The sequence below is a fragment of the Tribolium castaneum genome, chromosome 5 (genome assembly GCF_031307605.1).
Source record: "Tribolium castaneum strain GA2 chromosome 5, icTriCast1.1, whole genome shotgun sequence".
Classification (NCBI taxonomy): domain Eukaryota; kingdom Metazoa; phylum Arthropoda; class Insecta; order Coleoptera; family Tenebrionidae; genus Tribolium; species Tribolium castaneum.
In genome coordinates this window covers 13,953,641-13,975,137 of record NC_087398.1, presented here as the reverse complement: position 1 = coordinate 13,975,137, position 21,497 = coordinate 13,953,641, and the positions used below count along the sequence as shown (strand labels likewise).

Below are 21,497 nucleotides of genomic sequence, written 5' to 3'. Positions count from 1 at the left end.
TTTAATGATGAAATAAAGTGCCATACTAGTTTATTCTACAGCTAAAATAGTGCTATCTACAAGCTACAACATTCACTAACATTAACATTAACTTCAAATTTACGAATTGCTGAGACAAATTACGAGAGCTTAGACAGTAATGTTGACAATGAGTATCCAATACGTTGGATCTAAAATAACTATAAGAATTTTTTCAACCACTTTAAAAGTCTTACTTGGAGCATTTGAGACCTAGTTATATTTAACATTCCAGCCCCTGACATTTGTACAGGAATCTGGGCATGCATTAACCAAAACAGCACAAACTTTTGAATCCGCAAACTTTTGCTGTTGTACCAGTCTATTCCATAAATTGCAAACGCGACTTTTTCGGCCTGAAAAACACGAATTGAATTTTACATTTCACCAACTATTTGCCCTCATACTTCGATTTCTATTTCGCTGGCTGGGATAAAGATGATAATGAGCAAAGTGTTGATTATGGACCCGATAAATACACTTTCAGTGATTTGGGCAAGAGTCGACGATCTGGAAAAAAACATTACAATCACGTCGAATTACACTCGGGTCTTGTTACTTGTTGTAGATCACAAACAACGTTGTACAAGTCCCCCAAATCGTGAGCAAGTATTGGTAAAGAAAGAATTGGGAGTACATTTTGTTAATGGTTTTGTGCATGCTAAAAATTTGGGTAAAAATCTCTCAGCACATTAGTTGTGTTTAAAAAATACCTCAACAAAAATTTGTGATATTTGCAATAATCTTTCATTTTTTGCCAACACTTTTCATCGTCTTCTTTCTCAACATTGATCGATTCAATGGCTTTACGCAAAAGCATAAATTGTACTTTCAGATTGACGGTCATTAGCAAGTACAGGCCATCAAACATTTCCATAAGAATAAGGCACTCGATGTAGACAATAATTTCCATGATGTAGAGAACAATTCTGGCAATGGAACTGTTTCCAGGAATCCAGCTAGACTGTGGTAGCAACAAATCTTTTAAAAACAGCGGCAAGCTGCAGTGAACCACGATCGAGATGGTGGTGCCAATCATGATAAAGTTTATCAGCATTTGGCAAAGATCCATGCTTCGGTAACACCTAGCTGCGATGGTTTTACTAAAAGAATCGTATTTCCAAAACTGGTCATGTTTATCGATTACATTTTCGTTCAAAGAGCCACTGAAAACCACCAGACTTTTCCTGATCAAGATCTGAAAAGAACGCATCAAGTTGCGAAAAGCACACGCCACACTTTACATTTCCGAAAGTCGTTGCTGAAACTGAAACTTCAGCAAATTCAAAAATGTGGTGGTGTTTGAAGCGCAGATTGTACAAAACCATGGCATATAGGCTAAGCATGAGGGGGTAGAGAACGTAAGTCGTGAAAAATCTCCGAATACGTGAGCTGTTTGTAGTCAGACCGTACAAGTGGTAACACTTCAAACTTGTGTCGAAGTACGAACGCAAAGATTTCGACTCCATTCCTGAAATGTGGGAATTGTATTTTTGTGAAAAACGCATCAAACTTACTTCTTTTCCCGTCTAGTGCTAGTCAAATAATGACGCGAGTCCTTGATCCTTTGAAATCTACATCCGAACAGGTCAATGCAATAAAAAATTTAAAATAGTTTACCGACTTTTATCTTTTGCTTTTAAAAGCCCACAATTTACTGAATTTAAATGATTTATCGTTTTGACTTTGTAATTAGAGTTTTTTGTTGTTAGAAATTCTATTTGATTTCGAAATTTTTTGTTTTAAAGCAAACCGATTATTAAATTTTAATTAACCGCTATGGCAGTAGGGTTAAATTATGTATTCATAGACATTTGACATGAACTTTCTTGGGGAAAATTGTTAAAATTAGACATGATCGTGACTCGTAATTGAGAGCCAAGTGTTTTCGGGGTAAGTATCCAAATGCATGAATATTTTTTAACTTAAAATTTTTTAAGCTGATTTTTATATATTTTTTTGGAACATAAAGACCGATTTCTTAAACAAATTTAATTCTTCATGTAAATTTAATGTCGATTTTACTCAACTCAAAATTCTATTTCATAATCACTTTACTTTATTATTATTGTTTATTTAAGAATAACTGTCCCTTAAAGTTAAGGCCATAATTTTTACACATAATCACGTATTTAATTCTCCACTTAAAGTAGGTATGTAAAAAATTTGCAAATCAACATAAACAAACGAAATTAAAAGTAGCAGTTCGTCATCTGAGTGTGAGCATGATGATGTGTAATTGTTGCAACGAAAAAATACAGTTATGTACTTTCAAATTTACTAGTTTTTTTAGGATTTAAAATTGCAAAAAATATAGTGTTTAGAAGGTGGTAACATATAGGATGATTTAAAGAACGTAGATTTTTTTTAAGAAAACGCAAATACTAATGTTAGAAAAATTTTAATTAGAAAAGACACTTTGCTAGATTACAAAAAAATTATTTCTAATAAGATTATTTTTTATTCTTCAACACTCAAAATTTACGGTTTTTCTCCTGTGTAAGAAAGCTTTGAGAACTGTTTTTAACAGAATTAAAGCAATTTTAAGCCTTGTTGAGTCTAATTCGAAAAATAAAATGTTGTATTGACCTCGTTTTCGTGCAAATCGGTTCATTTATTTCATCTCGTGGATGATAAACTTCTTGCTATCACTCGACGCTTAAAAATCCACTCGGCAATAAAGCGTCCGATTTACACTTAAACTTGGTCAATAAATTGGTTAATAATAATACGAGTGCGAAAACACAAGCTTAAAGTTCTAGGGCTGTAGTTATGCAAAGAGCGTATGCGAGTTGTATACCTAGACACTCGAAAACTTTAAGATTCATATGAGTGATATTCAATTTTTTTGCTGGAACATTTTAATTTAAAACACGCTGCTATAGGAGGCGTGTTTTAAAATAGTGAAAACTCGTTGCTATCGGAAACGTGTTTTAAAATAGCGCTTACAATCTGGGATTCAGATATTAAAAAAGAGGTTTAAAATGTTACCAACAAAAAATAACTATTAATATTTGTTTTTTAATTTGTTTCCATTTTCAGAAGCATCATTTTTTGGTGTATTCACTTCTCAGTGTCCCGTAATATTTATCCCGCATCAAAAAATCGCCCAGCTTTAACTTATTTTTTTAGTTATTCTTGTTTTATTCTTGTACTTGTTTCTAAATTTTAAAACTTCTTTCTTTGCCTCGTAAATATTTATAATTGCTGCAGTTATTTTGCTATCTTTGTTTTTAAAATGCCGAATTTGCTTTTATTCAGAATTTTTTAAAATTAAAATTTATTTTAACATGATTTTATCGCTGTCTTACGTTTTCAGATAACTTTAACAGTCATTTTACATTTGACAAAATAGTTCATCAAGCAATTAAAGCATTAAAGTGAATTGAAGATCCATCATCAATGTGCAAGATATATTTGAAAGGATTAATGACAAATGTCACACAATCCTCATCATCAGTCAAAAAATTACAATTCGGAAATAAAATTAACTAGACGCCCTCTGGTGATGACTTTTGAACTATGTCGAAAACAGTAAAGAAATTTTCGTAATGCCACGTTTAACTGACATTTAATGAATTGTTCAATAATTTTGCGTGTATAGTGTTAATTACTTACAATAGAAAGAATTACTTTAAAAGTACGTGGTGGTAAATACTAGCGTTGACTTTGGTTCTGTAGTTTTTCGTGGTATAAAGTGTTTATTGTTGGAACTTGAAAGTGGATAAAAAGTGAAAAATATTTAAATTTTGATTACAAAGTGTTATCAAACAGTTGTCTAATTAAAGATTATAAGTAATGGATCACAGCGAACACAAAGTTTGGCTCAAGAAACCTATAAATTAGTGAAGTGTTATGAATTTTAGGTTAGAATTTTCCACTGAAAAAATCATGAAATGCTGCGGTAAATCTACAAAGCTACAATAAAGATTAACAACTGCTGATATATTTAAACGTAAATTATGCCAAAAGGTAGGCTTTTCAATGTCTTTGTAATAATTTTCCAATAAAGAAAGTGAACCAAACAGTCATTCGTTATTCGTGTTTTCCTCGTCATCTCTCATTTGTCAACATAAGTTTCTTGCATCAAAGATGCAATAATCATTCCGCATAGGCAATGTAATAATTGTGAAGCCTTAAAATTCGTACAACGCTCAAAATATCCGAATAAACATTTTCCCGCCATTTATGGTTACTGTTTTCGACCTAGCTCAGTGGCGCCCCCAACGGTAATTTTACTTCCGAATTGTACAATTGAATAACAATAATAATAATAATAATAGTAATAATAATAATAATAATAATTAATAATAATAATAATAATAATAATAATAATAATAATTAGTTATCTGTTAGTTAACGACGCTGCATTATTTTATTATTTTTTCATTGACCGTTTATTAGTTTCGGTACTAATGAATTATTTTATTAAAAAAAAATATATTAATAGACGCCATTAATACACTCTTTTTCATTAAGTTACTGCTTTTGGGATTTTAACGTTTTGATAATATTAGTTAATAACAATTACAATTAACAATGTCGACTTTTTTTCTTAAAATTCGTATATCATATTTTTTACTGATAACTATGTTTTTGTAGCAAATGTGATTTTTACCTGAAATTTAAAAATGTATGAAGTTAACGGTATTTTCTTCTAATAGTCTTTATGGAAAAGTGAATAGAAAGTGTTGAAAAATTTAAAAATGGTCTACCTCGGGAACAAACAAAGGATAAAAGTATTGTATAAGGTTTCATCTTTATGGAAGCGATGAAAAAGATTTTGATTTATAATTAATTTCTAATTTTGTCACAAAAAAGTTTACGTTCAACGAAAAAATGTTATAATAAACCCGTTTGTTAACGGGCGATTAATAAACTCAACTATTATAGGCACTCACTCGCTATCGCTCTTTTGTGCTTTAAACAGTATAATTAATCGCCTTCATCAACAAACTAGTTTATTAAATATCTATTATTTATTCTCTAAATAATTATCAGCTGAATTCTTGTACAATCTGAAAGACTGAAACTGGAATAAGTATACAGTTTTTTCGAAAATCTGACATTTTTAACAAATTCAAAGATTTTCGTAAATAACAATTTGGTAGAATTTACTTTTTTAATATCCTTTAAACCGACTGATAATCGCCGGAATCATGTGGCAAGATAAAACTATAAATATTGTTGCGTGCATTCAATGCGATATTGATTTATTACCATACCTTCTTATAAATTGTCTTGATATTAATACGCCTCAAAGGAATTATAACGTGTCTATAAATATGTATAATAAAAATGCAGCAACAAGGTCGCCTATTTCTGGACCAAAAGCAAAAATAATTGTTCAAATTTTGTAAGAATTAATTACTCGGAAAAACATGTAAACCATAAAACAAACTTGTGTAGAACACGTGAAAATAGTATTCGTAGCAGCAATTAAATAATGAAAATATTGCTTAATTTTTTAACAAATGTTATATCAAACATAAGATAAAAGATAGAAATTTGATAGATAAACTATAAGTGATTTCAAATTCGCGATTCTACATCAGTACCCATCAACAATGAATCTTTCAATTTTCGTTTCCTGTTTAATAATTGCCTTTTCAGCTCGGCCTTTAGCCGCAAAGCCTGGTAAAACTTCCATTTAATTTTCTAAATCCCAATTTTTTATAAATTCTAGGAGTTCGCATAATTGGAGGAGACGATGCACCCGCAGGACATTTCCCTTTTGCTGCAGCAATTCACATACAAACTGAAACCAGTAAATTCTTCTGTGGTGGAGCCATAATCGACCATCAATGGATAATAACTTCGGCACATTGCGTCAATGGGTAAATTGCCCAAAAATGACTGGTTCAATTAATCCTCTTCCAGTGCTATTCTCTTTACCATTCAGATAGGTTCAAACAGCCTCACAGCTCCAGACCCTGAACGGGTGACTCTCGCCTCTTCTGAATATGTTATTCACCCAAATTTCGACCCAGATCGCATTGAAAATGACATTGCTTTGATCAAACTCAGAATGCCAGTCGCATACACTTGCAAGTCCAAATTTATTACAGAATTTTTTTCCTAATTTTAATTTTAGGGACCATCCAGCCCATCTATTTACCTCCAGTTAGTCTATTGAACAATACCCAAGTCACAGTTCTTGGTTGGGGCCAAACCAGTGATTGTAAATAATTGTACACTCTATATAATTATGTTTTGATTCTTGTAGTAATTTTTTAGCCGATTCGTCACTTTCCGAGCACCTTAAATTCGTTAAAGCGACAATTTTATCAAACGCTGAGTGCCAGTTGATTTATGGAAGTCAAATTTCTGACACTATGGCCTGTGTTGAGGGCAATTTTAACGAAGGGACTTGTCGGGTGTGTATTTTTCAAACTTACACCGCCTTAATGTAATTAAAATTTAAGGGTGATAACGGTACTCCAATGGTTGAGTACGTAAGTCGATCGTTTTGGATTGTTGGAGTTGCAAGTTTTATTAGCGGAAATGGGTGCGAAAGCACTGATCCTTCAGGATACACGAGGATCTTCCCTTATTTAGATTGGATTAGAAATGTCACAGCGTCTTAACTGTAACAGTTTTATTATCATATTTGTGGCATTAACTCAATAATATAATAAATGATTAAAGATTATTACACATAAACATGATATCCTTATAAAACCCTAAACTAGCAGTAAAGATTTTAGGTGGTTAAGTAGTTCTAAAAATGGAGAAAAAATTGTGCGTATTTTTACTTCTTGGATTTTGGGTAAATTGATTAATTTAAGTTTATATTATAACAATTATTTTTTTAGAACGTACAAGCACTTAAATGTTGGTCAGTTGGTCAATAAATAGAAACTGAAAGTGATTTTTTCAGCATCTCGCATTATTGGCGGCCAGGATGCCAAAGCCGGTCAATATCCTTTTTCAGCTGCAATTTATATAAACACTCAAACCGGGAGATATTTTTGTGGCGGTGCTCTTATTAGTAATCATTGGATTTTAACAGCAGGCCAATGCGTTAACAAGTACACATAACTAAAATCTTAGTCTTATTTTAGTTTTAGTGCTGTGTTTTTTACAGTACATTTGGGGTCAAACACATTAGAACAAGACGACTCAAATCGTAAAATCTTAGCTTCGTCTCGGTATGTTTTGCATCCAGATTTTAATCCAGATACGCTGGAAAATGACGTTGGGCTTATAAAATTAAGAGAACCTGTTATGTACAATGGTATAAACTAAAATGTAAAAGTGGGCATTTTCGATTTATTTTTGTAGACTACATACAGAGGATTTTATTAGCCTATGACTATACAGATGATGACACTGATCTCACAGCAATTGGATGGGGACAGACCAGTGATTGTAAGTATTATTATTTTACTTGATTTTTAATTTTTTAAAGAGGAATTGTAGCCAATAATGCACTTTCCGAGCATTTGCAATACGTGACATTGGCTGCTATCCCAAATGATGATTGTGTGGCGGTTTACGGAGATCAAATTTCTGATCACATGATTTGTGTAGCAGGGCAGTTTAATGAAGGAACTTGTATTGTAAGTTACCTACTTAAGAATCTAAATAATCACAGTTTTAATGCTGTAGGGTGATACTGGAAGCCCACTTTTGGACAATGATCCTGTAAGTCGTAGTTTACGACATGTTGGAATTGCTAGTTTTATTAGTGGAAACGGATGTGAAAGCACCGATCCATCAGGATATACCAAAACCTATTCGTTTAGGGAGTGGATACGCAATGTGACAAGTTTGTAATTGAAATAAAATAAAATGTTAAATTAAATGCTGTTTTCTTCGGTCATTACTAAAATTTTTGTTTTTTTATATTTCCTCAGAGCACAAAAGTTCAACTCATTTGAAAGTTTTGAAACCTCTTATAATACTTTAACAATAAAATGTAACCAAAACACAAAATGGTCCTTCTTAAGTATTTGCAAACTTTTACTCGGTTTTTGAGGAAATTTCTGCTCTCAAAGAAAAACAATCAAGAGCAGGTAATGTACATCCGGTGTTCCACAAGACACAATTTTAGGATCACTCCTATTTTTAATATACAGTGCTAAAATATTAGAATCCGTAAATTATATTTATGTTCATGCAATAACAACAATTAAAGTTAATTACAAGACAAATTTTTACCCAGTGGGTGGGTTTAAAGGTCGTTTTTTATCACTTTGGTCTGTTTACTATCAAAATTGGTCATTTGGAATGTTTCCTTTTGGTTTTTCTTGGTATGGAAGAAATGGACAAAAACGCATATCTAAGCCTGACCCATCAAACCTTTATTCCGAAACACAACGGGTTTTGAACATAATGTGGTCAATGTATACAGTGTATACACCTGAGAATGACCACTTTGTGATTGAAACAGTTGTCTTTCCAAATAAATGTTTCAGTGTGTCAGGTTTAATCTATGTTTTTGTATTCCTCCCATATCCAAATCCAACAAAAAGCAGTTCAAATGACCAAATTTGATGGTAAACAGTCACAAGTAAAGTACGATGACCTTCAAACTCAACCATTGGTCAGAAATTTTTCTTGTACTTGAATTATTGCCATAATCCGAAGATGACAATTTTGGACATCATTTGCTTTTTTTAAGTCTGCTTTCTCTTCTGCTTTCTCCTGAACCTTCTGTAATCAATGACTGATAACATTGCATAATGGTACCTGGATTACTCTTCAAAGAAATTGCGATTTCTCTAAATAAAAAACACCTATTCGTTTCCCAAAAATTGTGCTTCTTTAAAGTTTGTTTAATTGTTGGTAATTTGTTTTTTGTCGTACTCTAGACATATTTTTGTTTTCACAATACTTAAAACTAAACAAATTTAAAAAATATCACCTAAAAAATAGTCAGATACGCAAAAAAATTGTAAGAACAACGTTCAAAGAACGTAAGAACGTAAGAAAAACGTTCAAATTTTAATCATTTCATACCAGCCAATAGTCTAACATTTGTGCCAAGTTTTATCAAAAAATTTCTATTCCTTCTTGGTGTTGCAATTTCTATGACACTGTGTGTACACATATTCTACGGCAACAATGATTCTGTTTTTGACATTCCTAACATAATTATGGAAGCATTTAGAGACCACTTTAGCAGGATTCATTTTCTTAACAACAACAATGATAATCATTCTCAACCCGAGCAACTCTACGATTTTCTACAAATATTATATTTTTTGCCATCCTCAAGATGCCCAGTAAAAAAAATTCTGAGAGTGACCAGATCCCCAGTTAAATTATTAAAGATTGTGTACTCGTGTTTTTGTGCAACCTCTTAGAACAATTTTTAATCTAATTTTATCTACTTCTAACTTTCAAAATCTTTGGAAAACGGACTTAATCTGCCCCATATTCATTTTTGTTTTACAGATATTTGAAATTTGGTTGTTTACGGAGGCCACTCAGGTCCTCAGATTTCATAATTTGAACTAAATGGCTGCTACATTAACAATTAATACTTTTTTCACCAATAGATGGCAAGAGAATGCAGAAATCGAAATTAAATAGAAAATTCCAATTTTTGGAAATTTTGACTCGTGTCACCAATTATCATTTTTCAGAATTAAATAAAAAACTGAGTGCAATTTGATCAGTACGTGCAGATTTTTGTGAGTTTGTGTTAAAAATTGAGAATAATACCTCTTTTTGCCCAACGTAGGATACTTGTGAACATAAGAGAATCATAAGGTTATCAGACGAGAAAAGTTATGTGAAAAAAAGGAATTCTTATAAAAACACATTTTGTGGCCCCAGTGGGCAAGAATAAGGTGGAGGCTGTGGTGGAAGTCAGTCTATGCTGCCGAGATGAAATCTGATCTCAAATTATGACGTAGTGGATGCTGTGGTGCTTTCTTTGAAGTATTTTTCCATTTGAAGAGTATTGGAATAAGAAAAAAACTTTTCAATGCGTAGTTTTTATTACAGTGTACGGTTCAGATTAAATTATCTAAGTACTTAATAAGTGTTTGTTAATATTTATCAAAAATAAAAAAGACCACCGATCCGAGATGCTCTCTAATACTTCTATTCCAAATTGGCCTAAGTGTGTGTATTACGAGAATTTGCTGTTGTTTTTAAAAATTTCACAACCGTTCATTCTTTTCATGTTCAAGAAAATAACTTAGCCTTTTTCCTCCCAGAAACTCTAAACGCAATTATACAAGTGGTGATGAATCGTCTGATGTCTTGAATAATGATGACCAAGTGAATGTTATTTTTACCGACTTTTCGAAAGCATTAGATGAACTCGATCTTTCAGTTTTTTTTAAATCGTTGCAAGTAGTATGTTATATGTGGATGCCCTAAAAAAATTTTTGATGCCAACATATTATTAGATATCTTGCAAATGTCTTTCCAAAATTTTGAACATTCTAAACTTCAACTAAATTTCAATTTCAACTCACTTAATATCCACCAGGCGGGAACTAAACGCATTAGCTTTTCTCGTTAATCTAGTAAGGAGTCAGCTAAACAGTTAAAGTTAGGTACCATCTTCCTTAATTGTCTGAATTTTCTTATTCCATCCTACTATGTTCCTACTCCATTCGTTGTCAATCTATCTTTTACTTTCCAACTCCTCGTATCAATATTTTCTAAATTCACCAAAACATTTTACGTGCTGAAAATTGTGACATTAATTTCTCTCGCGTCCTTAGTGCCTAACTGCAATATTTCGAAAAAACACTGTGATGCTTTAAAACCTTAACAAAGGTTTTATTATTTATTAATTTTATTATTCATGTTTAAATTATCGATCCAACTATCAGTTACAAAAAATACAAAGTTGATGTTCTTATGCAGCTCCTGTCATTTGTGTAAAGAAAAAACTTTCAGTGAGCAATTTTCGCAATAAAATAGGAGCACATATTTTAATTGTTAGTTTTTTATCAAATGCAAATTCTTTTTGTTTTTGTGTTTTTCTTGTTGTTTTATTTTCTGTTCCTTTCCTCCAGTTGCTTTTCTTATTTTTAATTTTAGTACTGTGCAATTTCCGAAAAAGTCATTTTATTTATTAATTATTTTTTATTTATTTACTTTCCTGTTTATTTCTTTAGTTAGTTTTGTTAAGGAGGCAATTGCAATTGCTCGACTCTCGAGCTGTCCTTTCATAATTCAAATAAAAACAATTTATTACAATCTACTATTAACATTATTATTATTAAAAGTTCCGATATTAAGGAGCAGGTTTTTGACTAGTGACCAAAAAATACTAGATAGTGATCCAGCACGTGATAAAATATCTCTGCTGGATTAAAATCTCGAGAAAGATCTACATTTGCGAAAAATTCCCCATCATTTTATTGTGGTTGGTTACAACCTATAAAAACTATAATCAGATTAAATGATCGCATCAAATAATCTTTTAATATAAATACAGGAAATGTGATATGAAAGGTCATAGTTGGCAAAATGAAGATTGTGACACAATTTTTAACAGCCTTTCTATTAACACAAGCGAAAAGCTTGTCCAAAGAGATATCAGGTAAAATAGCACTGTTTTAGCGTATTTAACTTCTTGACAATTTTAGGCCGTATAATTGGGGGCCAACCAGCCTATGCTGGAGAGTTTCCCTTTGCTGCAGCAATTTACATAACGACTGCTGAAGGTAGATATTTCTGCTCTGGATCACTTATCGGTCCACAGTGGATTTTAACGGCTGCTCAATGTGCAAAGGGGTACATTCGGCAAAGAAAATCCACAATTGTTTACTTTACGTAAATTTTAGAGCTATTTCGTTTAATATTCATTTAGGATCAAATCTCTTGGAAGGAGATGATGAAAACCGGGTGACTGTAGCAACTTCTGAATATGTGATACATCCAGATTTTGATCCACTCACGCTTGAACATGACATTGCACTTATCAAACTTCGGATGCCTGTTACTTACACAAGTTAGTACTTATCGGTGTGAATATTACGTTTTAATGAACGTTTTAGCATATGTTCAACGGGTTTTTATGGCTTATGGTAATTTGAGTGACTATACTGACCTCAAAGCAATAGGGTGGGGTCAGACCAGTGATGGTAATTTAAAAATTAACACGTTTTATGAAACGTAAACATTTTTTTTATTTTATTTAGCTAACAGTAATTTGTCAAATGAGTTAAACTTTGTGGATGTAGCTGCTGTTCCTAATTCGGAATGTAGAACTATCTATGGACCACAAATTAACGATAATATGGTTTGTGTCGCTGGTGAATACAACGAAGGAGCTTGTAATGTAAGCTATCAGTATTTTTTGGAAAAAGGTTTTAAAGACTGTTTTAAAGGGCGATAGTGGAAGTGCTCTAGTACATTACGATTTTGGCAGCAGGACTATTCGACATGTCGGCATTGCAAGTTTTCTAAGTGCAAACGGATGTGAAAGTACCGATCCTTCAGGATACACCAGGACATACAGTTACAAGAAGTGGATAACAGATGTTACAGGGATTATTTCATAAATTTCATTTCAAAACATTTTACGTGTGTATAACCAGATTCAGATTTACAATTTTAAAGCAAATTTTACCATAAATGTTGTAAATCAAACGAGTAGAAATAAAACGGACTTTTTATTATTATTTTTTATTATTTTGACTTGAATTTGAACTTGTCTCTGTTTTTTTGTATTAACCAAAGAAACTTAAAATACAACCTAGCGACAGTGTCTAGATATTACTAGTACTAAAAATGTATCTTTCATTGTTCTACTTGTGATATGTGGTTGATAAATTAAATAAATCATGTGATACAATACTGACTGCGTGAATGTGGAGATACAGAATGGAATGCTTGGAGATTAATTCCTTATCTCAGGATCAGAATTAAATTCTTTGTTGTCACAACAATATTAAAAGATATAATTGTTTAAAAAGTGGATCTTTCGTATTTTCGTTATTAAAAAAACTCCAAAATTAATACTAAGTTTTCATTATTTGAGCGCTATAATTGTCTCATTTATTGTCGGTGTTGCTATTTAAATACAAAATAAAAAACATAATTGTTATTTTTTTAGAGAAATTGAAAAGTGTTATTCTAATCGAGGCCTACTCATTAATGCAAAGTCTAAGTAGCCCTTTGCATTTTTAATTGCCCAATTAACATTATCATTTACCGTTATTTTAAAGTAAACATAAAATACGCACATAAAATTCTATAGATATGTAAACCAATTCATACCATTATGATAAATGTAATTCTGTATCGGTTGTTTGCATATATGTATTAATATTTATCAAAACAAAAAACGTAGGTGTGGAGTTAACGACCTAAAAATTTAAAAAAAACAGACATCCATTTTAGGGTTCATGTTTCTGATTGACATGCTTTATTTTTTATTTAATCTTGTGTTCAAATTTTGGCACCACCTTCACTTAAGAAAATATTGAACTACTAAAATCTCCAGTAGGTAACTTCTGAATTTAGATTTAATTTTATTTGTTTTATGTAGTTAGGAGAAAGTAGCCTAATGTTGTACCACCTTTTGTTTTTTGACAAATTATAAGGAAAGTCCTGGATAGAAATCAAGGAAAAAATGTGTTGTGGTAGTCTGATATACTTGATACCTTATTTAATTTTTTCGTTAATTTTAAGAAACGACCGTAAAACGTAAAACAAGCAGTATAATTTTAACCGGATACATTATGTCAAAATAATTTAGAATAAGATATGAAAATAACATTTATTAGTGTAAAATCAACACTTTAGGATATTAAAAGTATTAATAATAATAATAACAGTAAACAAATAAACAAAACTGAGATTACAGAACAAAACGTAAAGTTAAAAATGATTTTGTAAGAGTAAAAAGACGGTAAACTAATGTACTATTATTGTAACTGATCAATAACATACTGTGTGTACATTACTTGAAATTGTAGCGCAAAAACCTTTACAATAAATTGCAGCAAACTCACGTTGTAAATAAAAAGTAAAAATTGTAAATTGTAAATAAAACAAAGTAAAATGGGATCTTTTTTTCGCTGGTGTAACATGTTCTCTAGGCGATCGGAATTGTAATCATGAAATTAAATAAGTAAATAAATAAAAAAATAAATATCTTAAAAAATTTAGACTTTTTTTCGTAAAAATAATTAACTTAATTTTTTCAATTTTTTTTAGCAATATTACATCAGATTGCGCCTTATTGACCAACCATCCTCAGCTTTAGAAATTATTTCAATTATACAAAATTACTAAAATATAGACTATTATCGTTTTGATTACTTTGGATTTTTTTGGCAAGTATTGTGTCAAAGTTAAAACTACAAATCAAATTGAAGCGTCATTAATTTAATTCGCAATTAAATGCGTGATTAGCTGATCACGTGATCAAATTGAAGCAGTTTGATTGGTCTATTCGTGTTGCTAACTTCTAACAACGAATTTAAATTTAATATAGCTTTTAATAAACTGTACCTTAATGTTAGAGAAAATATTCTATAAAAATTATTGTCCCATTTTTTTGATCCATAACTGTAAGTCCGAAATTTGTTCTTTCGGTCATAATGTAATAGAACAATAAAACTTTTAGTTACAGCTGTCAATTTGACTGCATTGTCATTGTATTTTGTGCCATTGTTACTTACAATTTTTACAAGTTAAAATAGGAACTATTGTATTTTTTTTTAATTCGCAGAGGTACAAATTAAGTACTGGTAAAATACAGGCTGTTTCAAAATTGTATAAGCTGTTTGTTCCAAATACAGTATTTTATTTTATTGTTTTTATATAAATGGCTACCTATTAGTTGTTTCAAAACTATAAAAACGCCAACGTCGCATTTTCTCTCAAAATGAGCTGTCATAAATTATTCATGCACTTTAGAAAAATAATAGCTAATGTAATTTATACTTTCAATGAGAGATCTAATCATTAGTAACTATTTCATAATTTTATCAATCTCATTTAAAAAAATAGTTCGGTAAAATGCGACGTTGGCGTTTTTGGAGTTTTGAAACAGCTAATAAGTACTTAGAATGAAAAAGATAAATTCGTTAACTGTTTAACCCAAACACTAGGGCTGATGGAAAAGACTCCTCATTTTCATTAGTCGGAGACAGCCGAGAAAATACCTTTTTTTTTTGTTTAAATTAGTGTAATTGAAAAAAGTCAGCGACAACGTAATATATAGTGTGGGGCAAAAAAATGCCACAATATAAATTGGCTGCCATTTTGTTAAAAATAATAATAAATGGGTTCTGTTTTTTCAGAAAGATTATAAAAAAGTGTAAAATTAATGACTTACATAAAAAAAAATATTTCGAACATATGACCACCTCCTGAGTTCGAGCACATTATAACTGTATGGCTTTATGAAACAATTTCTTGCTAAATATCTGACTGCAAATTGGTGATATTATTTTTGACCCACAGAGTACATAGTTAAAAAAAATGTAAATATAGCTACGTTTTTTGAAAAACAAAAACTTCTTAAATAAAAAGGTACAGGGTGATTTTTTAATAGATATCTAACAAAATAAAAAAAATATTTAAAAATTTGGTGCACGTTTGATGACACTAGAAAGAAGTTTTTTAAGTTTATAAATTTAATTTTTAAAATAATCTTTCTTTTGTAGTGTACTAGAACTGAGTTTGCTATTTCATTCAAATAAACTGAACAAAAAATGTTAAGAATTTTACCGAATTTAGAGGAAATCAAATTAACTGTAGTAAAGCAGTGTATTGTAAAAGATTAATACTGCTGATATTTTTCGAGCAGTTCATGCAGTTCATGCAGTTCAGCAGTTTATTTGAGGTGTCACAAGAAGAGTGGTAATTTATATAACAAAGTGCTTAAAATTTCTAATGCATGACAAAAAATGAGACAGGGAAACTTTTTCAGAGTTTTTTAAAATGTTCCTAATTTTCTGAATAAATCAATAAATGTTTTTTTAAAGAAATGTTGTCATAGACAGAGGCGGAAAAATTAAGTAGCGAGGAACGGCACAGGATAACAACCTGTGAGTATAAAATTACAGGTAACAAGTGCGTTCAAAATTAGAAGAAAAAATTGCGCGCACTGATAAGAACGCGTTCAATCATCAGCATATTTAAAAGCATAAACTTTAGCGCTACTGTATATAAACAAAAAGTGCGCTCGCTTGCTGTTGAAAATGTCTTGTTGCGCCAACGAGCCCTACATCGGCCCACCCCTAGACCGGACCTGTTTCGGGGGCTCCTACATCGTCTTCATGCACCTCCTCAACACCCTCATCACCCAACAGTGCGACGTATCCGAAATCTGCCAACGAATCAACCCACAACTCCAACCTGACTCCGAATACGACTTCGTGGTGATCGGAGGTGGAGCTGGGGGTTCTGTGGTGGCGGGACGTTTATCAGAAAACCCCAACTGGAAAATTCTCCTCATCGAAGCCGGCGGCGATGAACCTCCAGGTTCACAAGTCCCCTCCATGATGAATAACTACCTGGGGGATTCACAAATGGATTGGAGATATCGGACGGAGCCCCAGGAAATGGCCTGTCTTGGGAGGCCTGGGCGGAGGTGCGATTGGCCCAGAGGGAGGGTTTTGGGGGGCAGTGGCGTCATACATGGGATGATGTACATGCGGGGGCTTCCAAGTGACTACAACGAGTGGGAAGCGAGAGGGAATGAGGGTTGGGGTTACAAGGACGTGGAGGAGTACTTCAAGAAGTCGGAAGGGAACCGGGATATTGGTGATGGGGTTGAAGGGAGGTATCATAGCTCTGATGGTCCCATGTTGGTCCAGAGGTTTCCCGATCAGCCCCAAATTGCTGAAGATGTTTTGAGGGCTGGGGCGGAGTTGGGGTATCCAGTGGTTGGGGATTTGAACGGGGAGCAGCATTGGGGGTTTACCATTGCACAAGCAAATATTAAGTAAGTGTTCTAGCAACCCTAAGATTGTTAACTTTGTGTTACCTTCTATTTAAAATAATTTTACTCGGAAAATGTGTCTGTCCCCATGATAATCACTTGACTTTCTTGGTGGTTATTGGTCGTTTTTCAACGTAGTTATAGTGTCTCCAGCGTGTTTATCTTTTCATTTATTGCACATTTTTGCATATTTCATGTTTAATTTATCGTCGAATGGGCTCGTATTTTACAAGTGATAACCAGGACTATTAGTTGCATGCCAATTCAAAGTTTCTTAAAACATAAAAATATCAGAAAATAAACCATAAATTGTCTAAACGTGTTTGTCATTATTATCAATTTGTCTCTCCCTATCTGGGCACATTTTTGGTAAATGCATGTCCAAATTTGAAATAAAATCACTAATATTTACCTGTTTAGAGAAACCGAATTTTTGGGAGGGTAAAAATGTGTTAAAAAAGGTTGTAAAAAGTCGAAAATACCTACGTATTAAAATCTGGTGCTCTAGGATAAATTTTTTATTAATTTTTTATACAAAGTGTTTTTCTCGGGACAGTTTGAACTGGATTAGAAAATAAAAGTTGTATTTGTGGACGTTTCGCTGATTTATTGTCAGCTTGCTCAGGAAGAATAAAATTACATAGTTAAACAATTACAAACACATTAAAATTCTTCTTAGACACATTTGTGTCAAAGGGTCGCCATTAACATTTTTATTTTTAATAGATTTTTTGACAGAAATGTGTTTAAAAAGAATTTTAATGTGTCTGTGATTATTTAATTGTATAATTAGATTATGTTCTGAGGAAGCTGACAATAAATCAGTGAAACGTCGACAAATACAACTTTTATTTTCTAATCCAGTCCAAACTGTTCCGAGAAAAACACTTTATATAAAACAAATTACTGAACAATACCGAAACACCCTAACAAATAATTTTTATTCCATCGTAAAAAATTAAAATGGTATTTTATCCACTGTTTACTTCAAGGCAAAATGAAATTTTATCATCTAGAAAAATATGGTCCGCTTCCATGTTATTTTTCTGTTTTTGTCGTTTTTTATTATTGTCAGTCAAAATAACTCGGTAATTCAATCTAAATATTAGAGGAACGAATAAAATTTTGTATTGTACACAACAATAAATAATTTAATAAAAAATAATAAAATGAAATTATATCTCTTATATAATAAATAAACGATTAAAATGATATACGTTTATTAATAACTTAACATTTTCTATTACACAAATAAAACTCTAAAGAAGTTAATTAATCGGTATACCTAAAGAGTGTTCTAATTTTGCTGCTGTAAAATTATTTCTTTTTTCTGTAAGAATTTCTCAAACACTACTTCTTGTTGGATTTCCTTGGCGTGGAAAATAAATAAAACAAAGTTTCAAACCGACACACCAAACTTTTATTTTAAACATAACGTGTAAATAAATAAATTATAAATAATTATGTGTGTAAACTATAAGTTTATATTCTCACCTGAGGATGACCACTTTGTGGTTGAAACGCGTTGTGTTTAAAATAAAAGTTTGGTTTGTCGGGTTTGAAACTTTGTTTTATATGTTTTACTTAGAATTTCTCAATCTAGAAAATGAAATGACTCCATGGAAATATATAGTACCTACTAAAATCAGGCACCTTTGTGTTACCAAAATTTTTTCATTCAATTAACATTTTTATTTTCAATAAATTTTGTATTTAATTTTTTTCTGCAGTTTGTCTTAATTTGTTACTAACTAATTTTTCCACAACTTCTGGAGTATTTTTTTAAAAATTGACACTGTATTTCCAAATTTAATAACTTCAACAAGTGACAGGCTAATTCTGTTTCTAATTTTGTTATCCTATTTACTAAATAAGTCATTTTTCAAAGTGGTTTAAAACTGACATTCTAAGTGACGTTCTGAGAAACTAAAAAGATGAAACACAAAAACATTATAAAAATTAAATTCAAATTTTGAGGAAAAAAGTAACTGACAAACTGAGAAACTGTAAAACAATCGGCAGAATTGGAAAAGAGAAATATTAAAAATTAAAACATTCAAATTCTAAATAAAAACCCAATTCACTAAGAGACAGAAAAGTTAAAAAACGTAAAAACTGTTAAGCTAAGAAAAATATAAAACTGTGAGACTGAACTGAAGAACTAAGTGACTAAATGAGTGAGAAAACCTATAGAACAACAAAGTAAGAAGCTTAAGAATTTGGAAAAACTAAAAAAATTTGAAAATGTATATGATCTATGAGAAAAGTAAGAAACTAAAAAACTGAAAAAGAAACTTTAAAATTGCGTAGTTGAAACACTAAGATACTATGAGATTAAGAGACTGATGAAAAATTAAAAAACTATTAAATCGAAAAAGCTAATTTATTGTTATTTAAACTAAATACTAGATACAATTAAATTAGATTAAACAATAAAATTAAAAATATCTTACTTTAAAATAGAAAGTTGAAATACAACTTTAAGATATTTAAAACACACAGGGTGACTCAGGGGTGCGTACAAGCTCCGTAACTTTTTTCCATGCAAGCTGTAGATGTGTATACAAGGCTGTTCCAAAAAAATGCTCAACTAAGTTCTGTTTTTGTTAAATAGAAACTCCAAAATAAAATTTTACAACAGTCTATGCTCGACCGTTTTTTTTAAATCATCAATATTTTTTATTATGCAAAAATCTCAGAAATTTCACAACTTTGTGTTGACAAAACGCTCATAAAAATGCCATGCAATAATGCAACAAAATATGGGGATTTAGTCGCAATTTCAAAAATATGACAAAAATTTGACTATTTTATTTTGAAACAACATATATACAAATTGAAAAAATATTAAAATGTGTTTTATGTAAAACCTATCATTAAAAAAAAAACAAATCGATAGCTTGCATGGAAAAAAGTTATGGAGTTTGCACACACTCTTGGGTCAATTAAGAATCAAGGCAAATTAAAAATTGTGTCAAATATTTACATTTTCAACAAAATAGATCTACTTCGACTTTTAAGAAAAGTCCAAAAAATTGAGAATTACAGAAGTTTCCTAAATGATTCTTCAAATGCTATTGTTGTTATTTGACTTTGAAAACATTTTGATTGGAAGAAAAAAACAAAACGTAAATAAAAATACAGTAAAATCGGTCTTTCGAATATATTTTTCCTTAATTCCAGGAATGGATCGAGATTAAGCAGTGCCAGAGCTTTCCTGCGTCCAGCTCGCAATCGTCCAAACTTACACGTGATGATCAATTCAACAGCCACCAAAATCCTGATCAATAGTAACGACACAGCAAAAACAATCTCAGCAGTAGAATTTACGTACAATAACCAGTCTTTTACCGTAAAAGTGAGACGCGAAGCTATCGTATCAGCTGGTGCAATCAACACACCTCACCTCCTTTTACTATCTGGAATAGGCCCTAGAGAAGAACTAGACAAAGTGGGGATCGAACAGGTCCATAATTTGCCAGGTGTTGGCCAAAACCTCAAAAACCACGTATCGTTTGCGGTAAATTTCCAATTGACAAAAATCGAAAATTATAACGACTTGAACTGGAACACTGTGAGGGAGTATTTGACGGAGAGAAGAGGCCCCATGTCTTCGACCGGAGTCACACAAGTCGCTGCCAGAATTAGCTCGAAATATGCCAATCCTGATGGCAAAAATCCCGACTTGCAATTCTTCTTTTCGGGCTTTTTGGCGCATTGTTCGCTGTCGGGAGGAGTCAAGGAACCAGAAGACCCCACAAATCCCACAGCTGCGAAAAGTTTTACCATAAGACCGACTTTTCTAAGGCCAAGAAGTCGCGGTTTTATCGGACTGAATTCCAGAGATCCAAAGGAGCCACCTCTCATGCAACCAAATTACTTGACTGATGAGGAAGACGTCAAACGAATGGTTGCAGGAATTCGGATTGCTCAAAATTTGGCAAACACTACAATCCTTACTACAAAGTATGGTATACAAATGGTGAACACTGATTATGGAGACTGTTCTAGAAACTACACGTAATTACTAATTAGAAAGGTCAAGAACTAAAACGTGGGTTATTTAATTTTGTGATTGTAGTTTCGACTCGGATGAATTCTGGGCATGTGCTTTGAGGTATGATACGGGTCCAGAAAATCACCAGTCTTGTTCCTGCAAAATGGGTCCGGCTTCGGACCCATCGGCGGTAGTGGATCCGAAATTGCAAGTTCATGGTATTGAAGGTCTCAGGATTATGGATGCGTCAGTGATGCCTACAGTTCTCTCGGGAAATACGCATGCAACCGTTGTGATGATTGCTGAGAAAGGTTCTGATTATATCAAGCAGAAATGGAGTGATAAATAAAATTTTAAATCAAATGTTTATTTTAATTTGTAGTTATAGTTGATTGCAAAACTAACTCCTTTTTTATTACAATAAAAAAGTTGTAAAAAAGATTTACGAAACGATACTATTCCAACGAAATTTCTGAATCAATAGTATGAACTCTTTTGAGAGTGCGCGCGGTCACCACTAATTAGACACTCCCAAATGTAGAGGAAAATGGCCGCAGAAATATCAATTACTCCAAGTTGTACTTTTTGCAATTTCAGTATGTTTAT

At 31.8% G+C, this 21,497-nt stretch overlaps 5 protein-coding genes across 5 annotated transcripts; 4 read left to right on the top strand and 1 right to left on the bottom strand.

Annotated features, from left to right (window-relative positions):
* LOC103314628 (uncharacterized) lies at positions 1–1,587 on the bottom strand. Its single transcript, XM_008201092.3, has 7 exons — positions 1,536–1,587; positions 1,263–1,489; positions 732–1,216; positions 578–679; positions 426–528; positions 216–374; positions 1–170 (listed from the first exon to the last, which is right to left on the bottom strand). Exons 2-7 carry the CDS (start codon positions 1,485–1,487, stop codon positions 120–122), a joined length of 1,125 nt encoding a protein of 374 aa, XP_008199314.2. The 5' UTR covers positions 1,488–1,489; positions 1,536–1,587; the 3' UTR covers positions 1–119.
* Positions 1,588–5,503: 3,916 nt separating this feature from the next.
* LOC656711 (serine protease H111) lies at positions 5,504–6,681 on the top strand. The gene is made up of 6 exons (XM_963220.4): positions 5,504–5,655; positions 5,705–5,855; positions 5,899–6,065; positions 6,113–6,199; positions 6,256–6,395; positions 6,444–6,681. The coding sequence occupies exons 1-6, from the start codon at positions 5,586–5,588 to the stop codon at positions 6,603–6,605; spliced, it is 777 nt and encodes a 258-aa protein (XP_968313.1). The 5' UTR covers positions 5,504–5,585; the 3' UTR covers positions 6,606–6,681.
* LOC100142056 (brachyurin) lies at positions 6,676–7,825 on the top strand. Its single transcript, XM_008201122.3, has 7 exons — positions 6,676–6,787; positions 6,834–6,852; positions 6,899–7,049; positions 7,089–7,255; positions 7,303–7,389; positions 7,441–7,580; positions 7,630–7,825. Exons 1-7 carry the CDS (start codon positions 6,746–6,748, stop codon positions 7,795–7,797), a joined length of 774 nt encoding a protein of 257 aa, XP_008199344.1. The 5' UTR covers positions 6,676–6,745; the 3' UTR covers positions 7,798–7,825.
* Positions 7,826–11,377: 3,552 nt separating this feature from the next.
* Positions 11,378–12,614, top strand: LOC656795 (serine protease H112). The gene is made up of 6 exons (XM_963301.5): positions 11,378–11,533; positions 11,580–11,727; positions 11,778–11,944; positions 11,991–12,077; positions 12,135–12,274; positions 12,324–12,614. The coding sequence occupies exons 1-6, from the start codon at positions 11,461–11,463 to the stop codon at positions 12,495–12,497; spliced, it is 789 nt and encodes a 262-aa protein (XP_968394.1). The 5' UTR covers positions 11,378–11,460; the 3' UTR covers positions 12,498–12,614.
* Positions 12,615–16,054: 3,440 nt separating this feature from the next.
* Positions 16,055–21,254, top strand: LOC656885 (glucose dehydrogenase [FAD, quinone]). The gene is made up of 3 exons (XM_963385.4): positions 16,055–16,897; positions 20,078–20,914; positions 20,976–21,254. Exons 1-3 carry the CDS (start codon positions 16,152–16,154, stop codon positions 21,238–21,240), a joined length of 1,848 nt encoding a protein of 615 aa, XP_968478.1. The 5' UTR covers positions 16,055–16,151; the 3' UTR covers positions 21,241–21,254.
* Positions 21,255–21,497: the final 243 nt, after the last annotated feature.

Bases quoted from the DNA above. Each gene is read 5' to 3' on its own strand.
- LOC103314628 (XM_008201092.3), bottom strand. From the start codon at position 1,487: ATGGAGTCGAAATCTTTGCGTTCGTACTTCGACACAAGTTTGAAGTGT. The intron at 1,217-1,262 runs GTAAAGTGTGGC...CGTTCTTTTCAG, and splicing joins CAGCAACGACTTTCGGAAAT to ATCTTGATCAGGAAAAGTCT. The intron at 171-215 runs GTAAGACTTTTA...TAGTTATTTTAG, and splicing joins CTAGGTCTCAAATGCTCCAA to ATCCAACGTATTGGATACTC.
- LOC656711 (XM_963220.4), top strand. From the start codon at position 5,586: ATGAATCTTTCAATTTTCGTTTCCTGTTTAATAATTGCCTTTTCAGCT. The intron at 5,856-5,898 runs GTAAATTGCCCA...ATCCTCTTCCAG, and splicing joins TCGGCACATTGCGTCAATGG to TGCTATTCTCTTTACCATTC. The intron at 6,396-6,443 runs GTGTGTATTTTT...TTAAAATTTAAG, and splicing joins TTAACGAAGGGACTTGTCGG to GGTGATAACGGTACTCCAAT.
- LOC100142056 (XM_008201122.3), top strand. From the start codon at position 6,746: ATGGAGAAAAAATTGTGCGTATTTTTACTTCTTGGATTTTGG. The intron at 7,390-7,440 runs GTAAGTATTATT...GAGGAATTGTAG, and splicing joins ATGGGGACAGACCAGTGATT to CCAATAATGCACTTTCCGAG. The intron at 7,581-7,629 runs GTAAGTTACCTA...TTAATGCTGTAG, and splicing joins TTAATGAAGGAACTTGTATT to GGTGATACTGGAAGCCCACT.
- LOC656795 (XM_963301.5), top strand. From the start codon at position 11,461: ATGAAGATTGTGACACAATTTTTAACAGCCTTTCTATTAACACAAGCG. The intron at 12,078-12,134 runs GTAATTTAAAAA...TATTTTATTTAG, and splicing joins GTGGGGTCAGACCAGTGATG to CTAACAGTAATTTGTCAAAT. The intron at 12,275-12,323 runs GTAAGCTATCAG...ACTGTTTTAAAG, and splicing joins ACAACGAAGGAGCTTGTAAT to GGCGATAGTGGAAGTGCTCT.
- LOC656885 (XM_963385.4), top strand. From the start codon at position 16,152: ATGTCTTGTTGCGCCAACGAGCCCTACATCGGCCCACCCCTAGACCGG. The intron at 16,898-20,077 runs GTAAGTGTTCTA...CCTTAATTCCAG, and splicing joins ATTGCACAAGCAAATATTAA to GAATGGATCGAGATTAAGCA. The intron at 20,915-20,975 runs GTAATTACTAAT...TTGTGATTGTAG, and splicing joins GACTGTTCTAGAAACTACAC to TTTCGACTCGGATGAATTCT.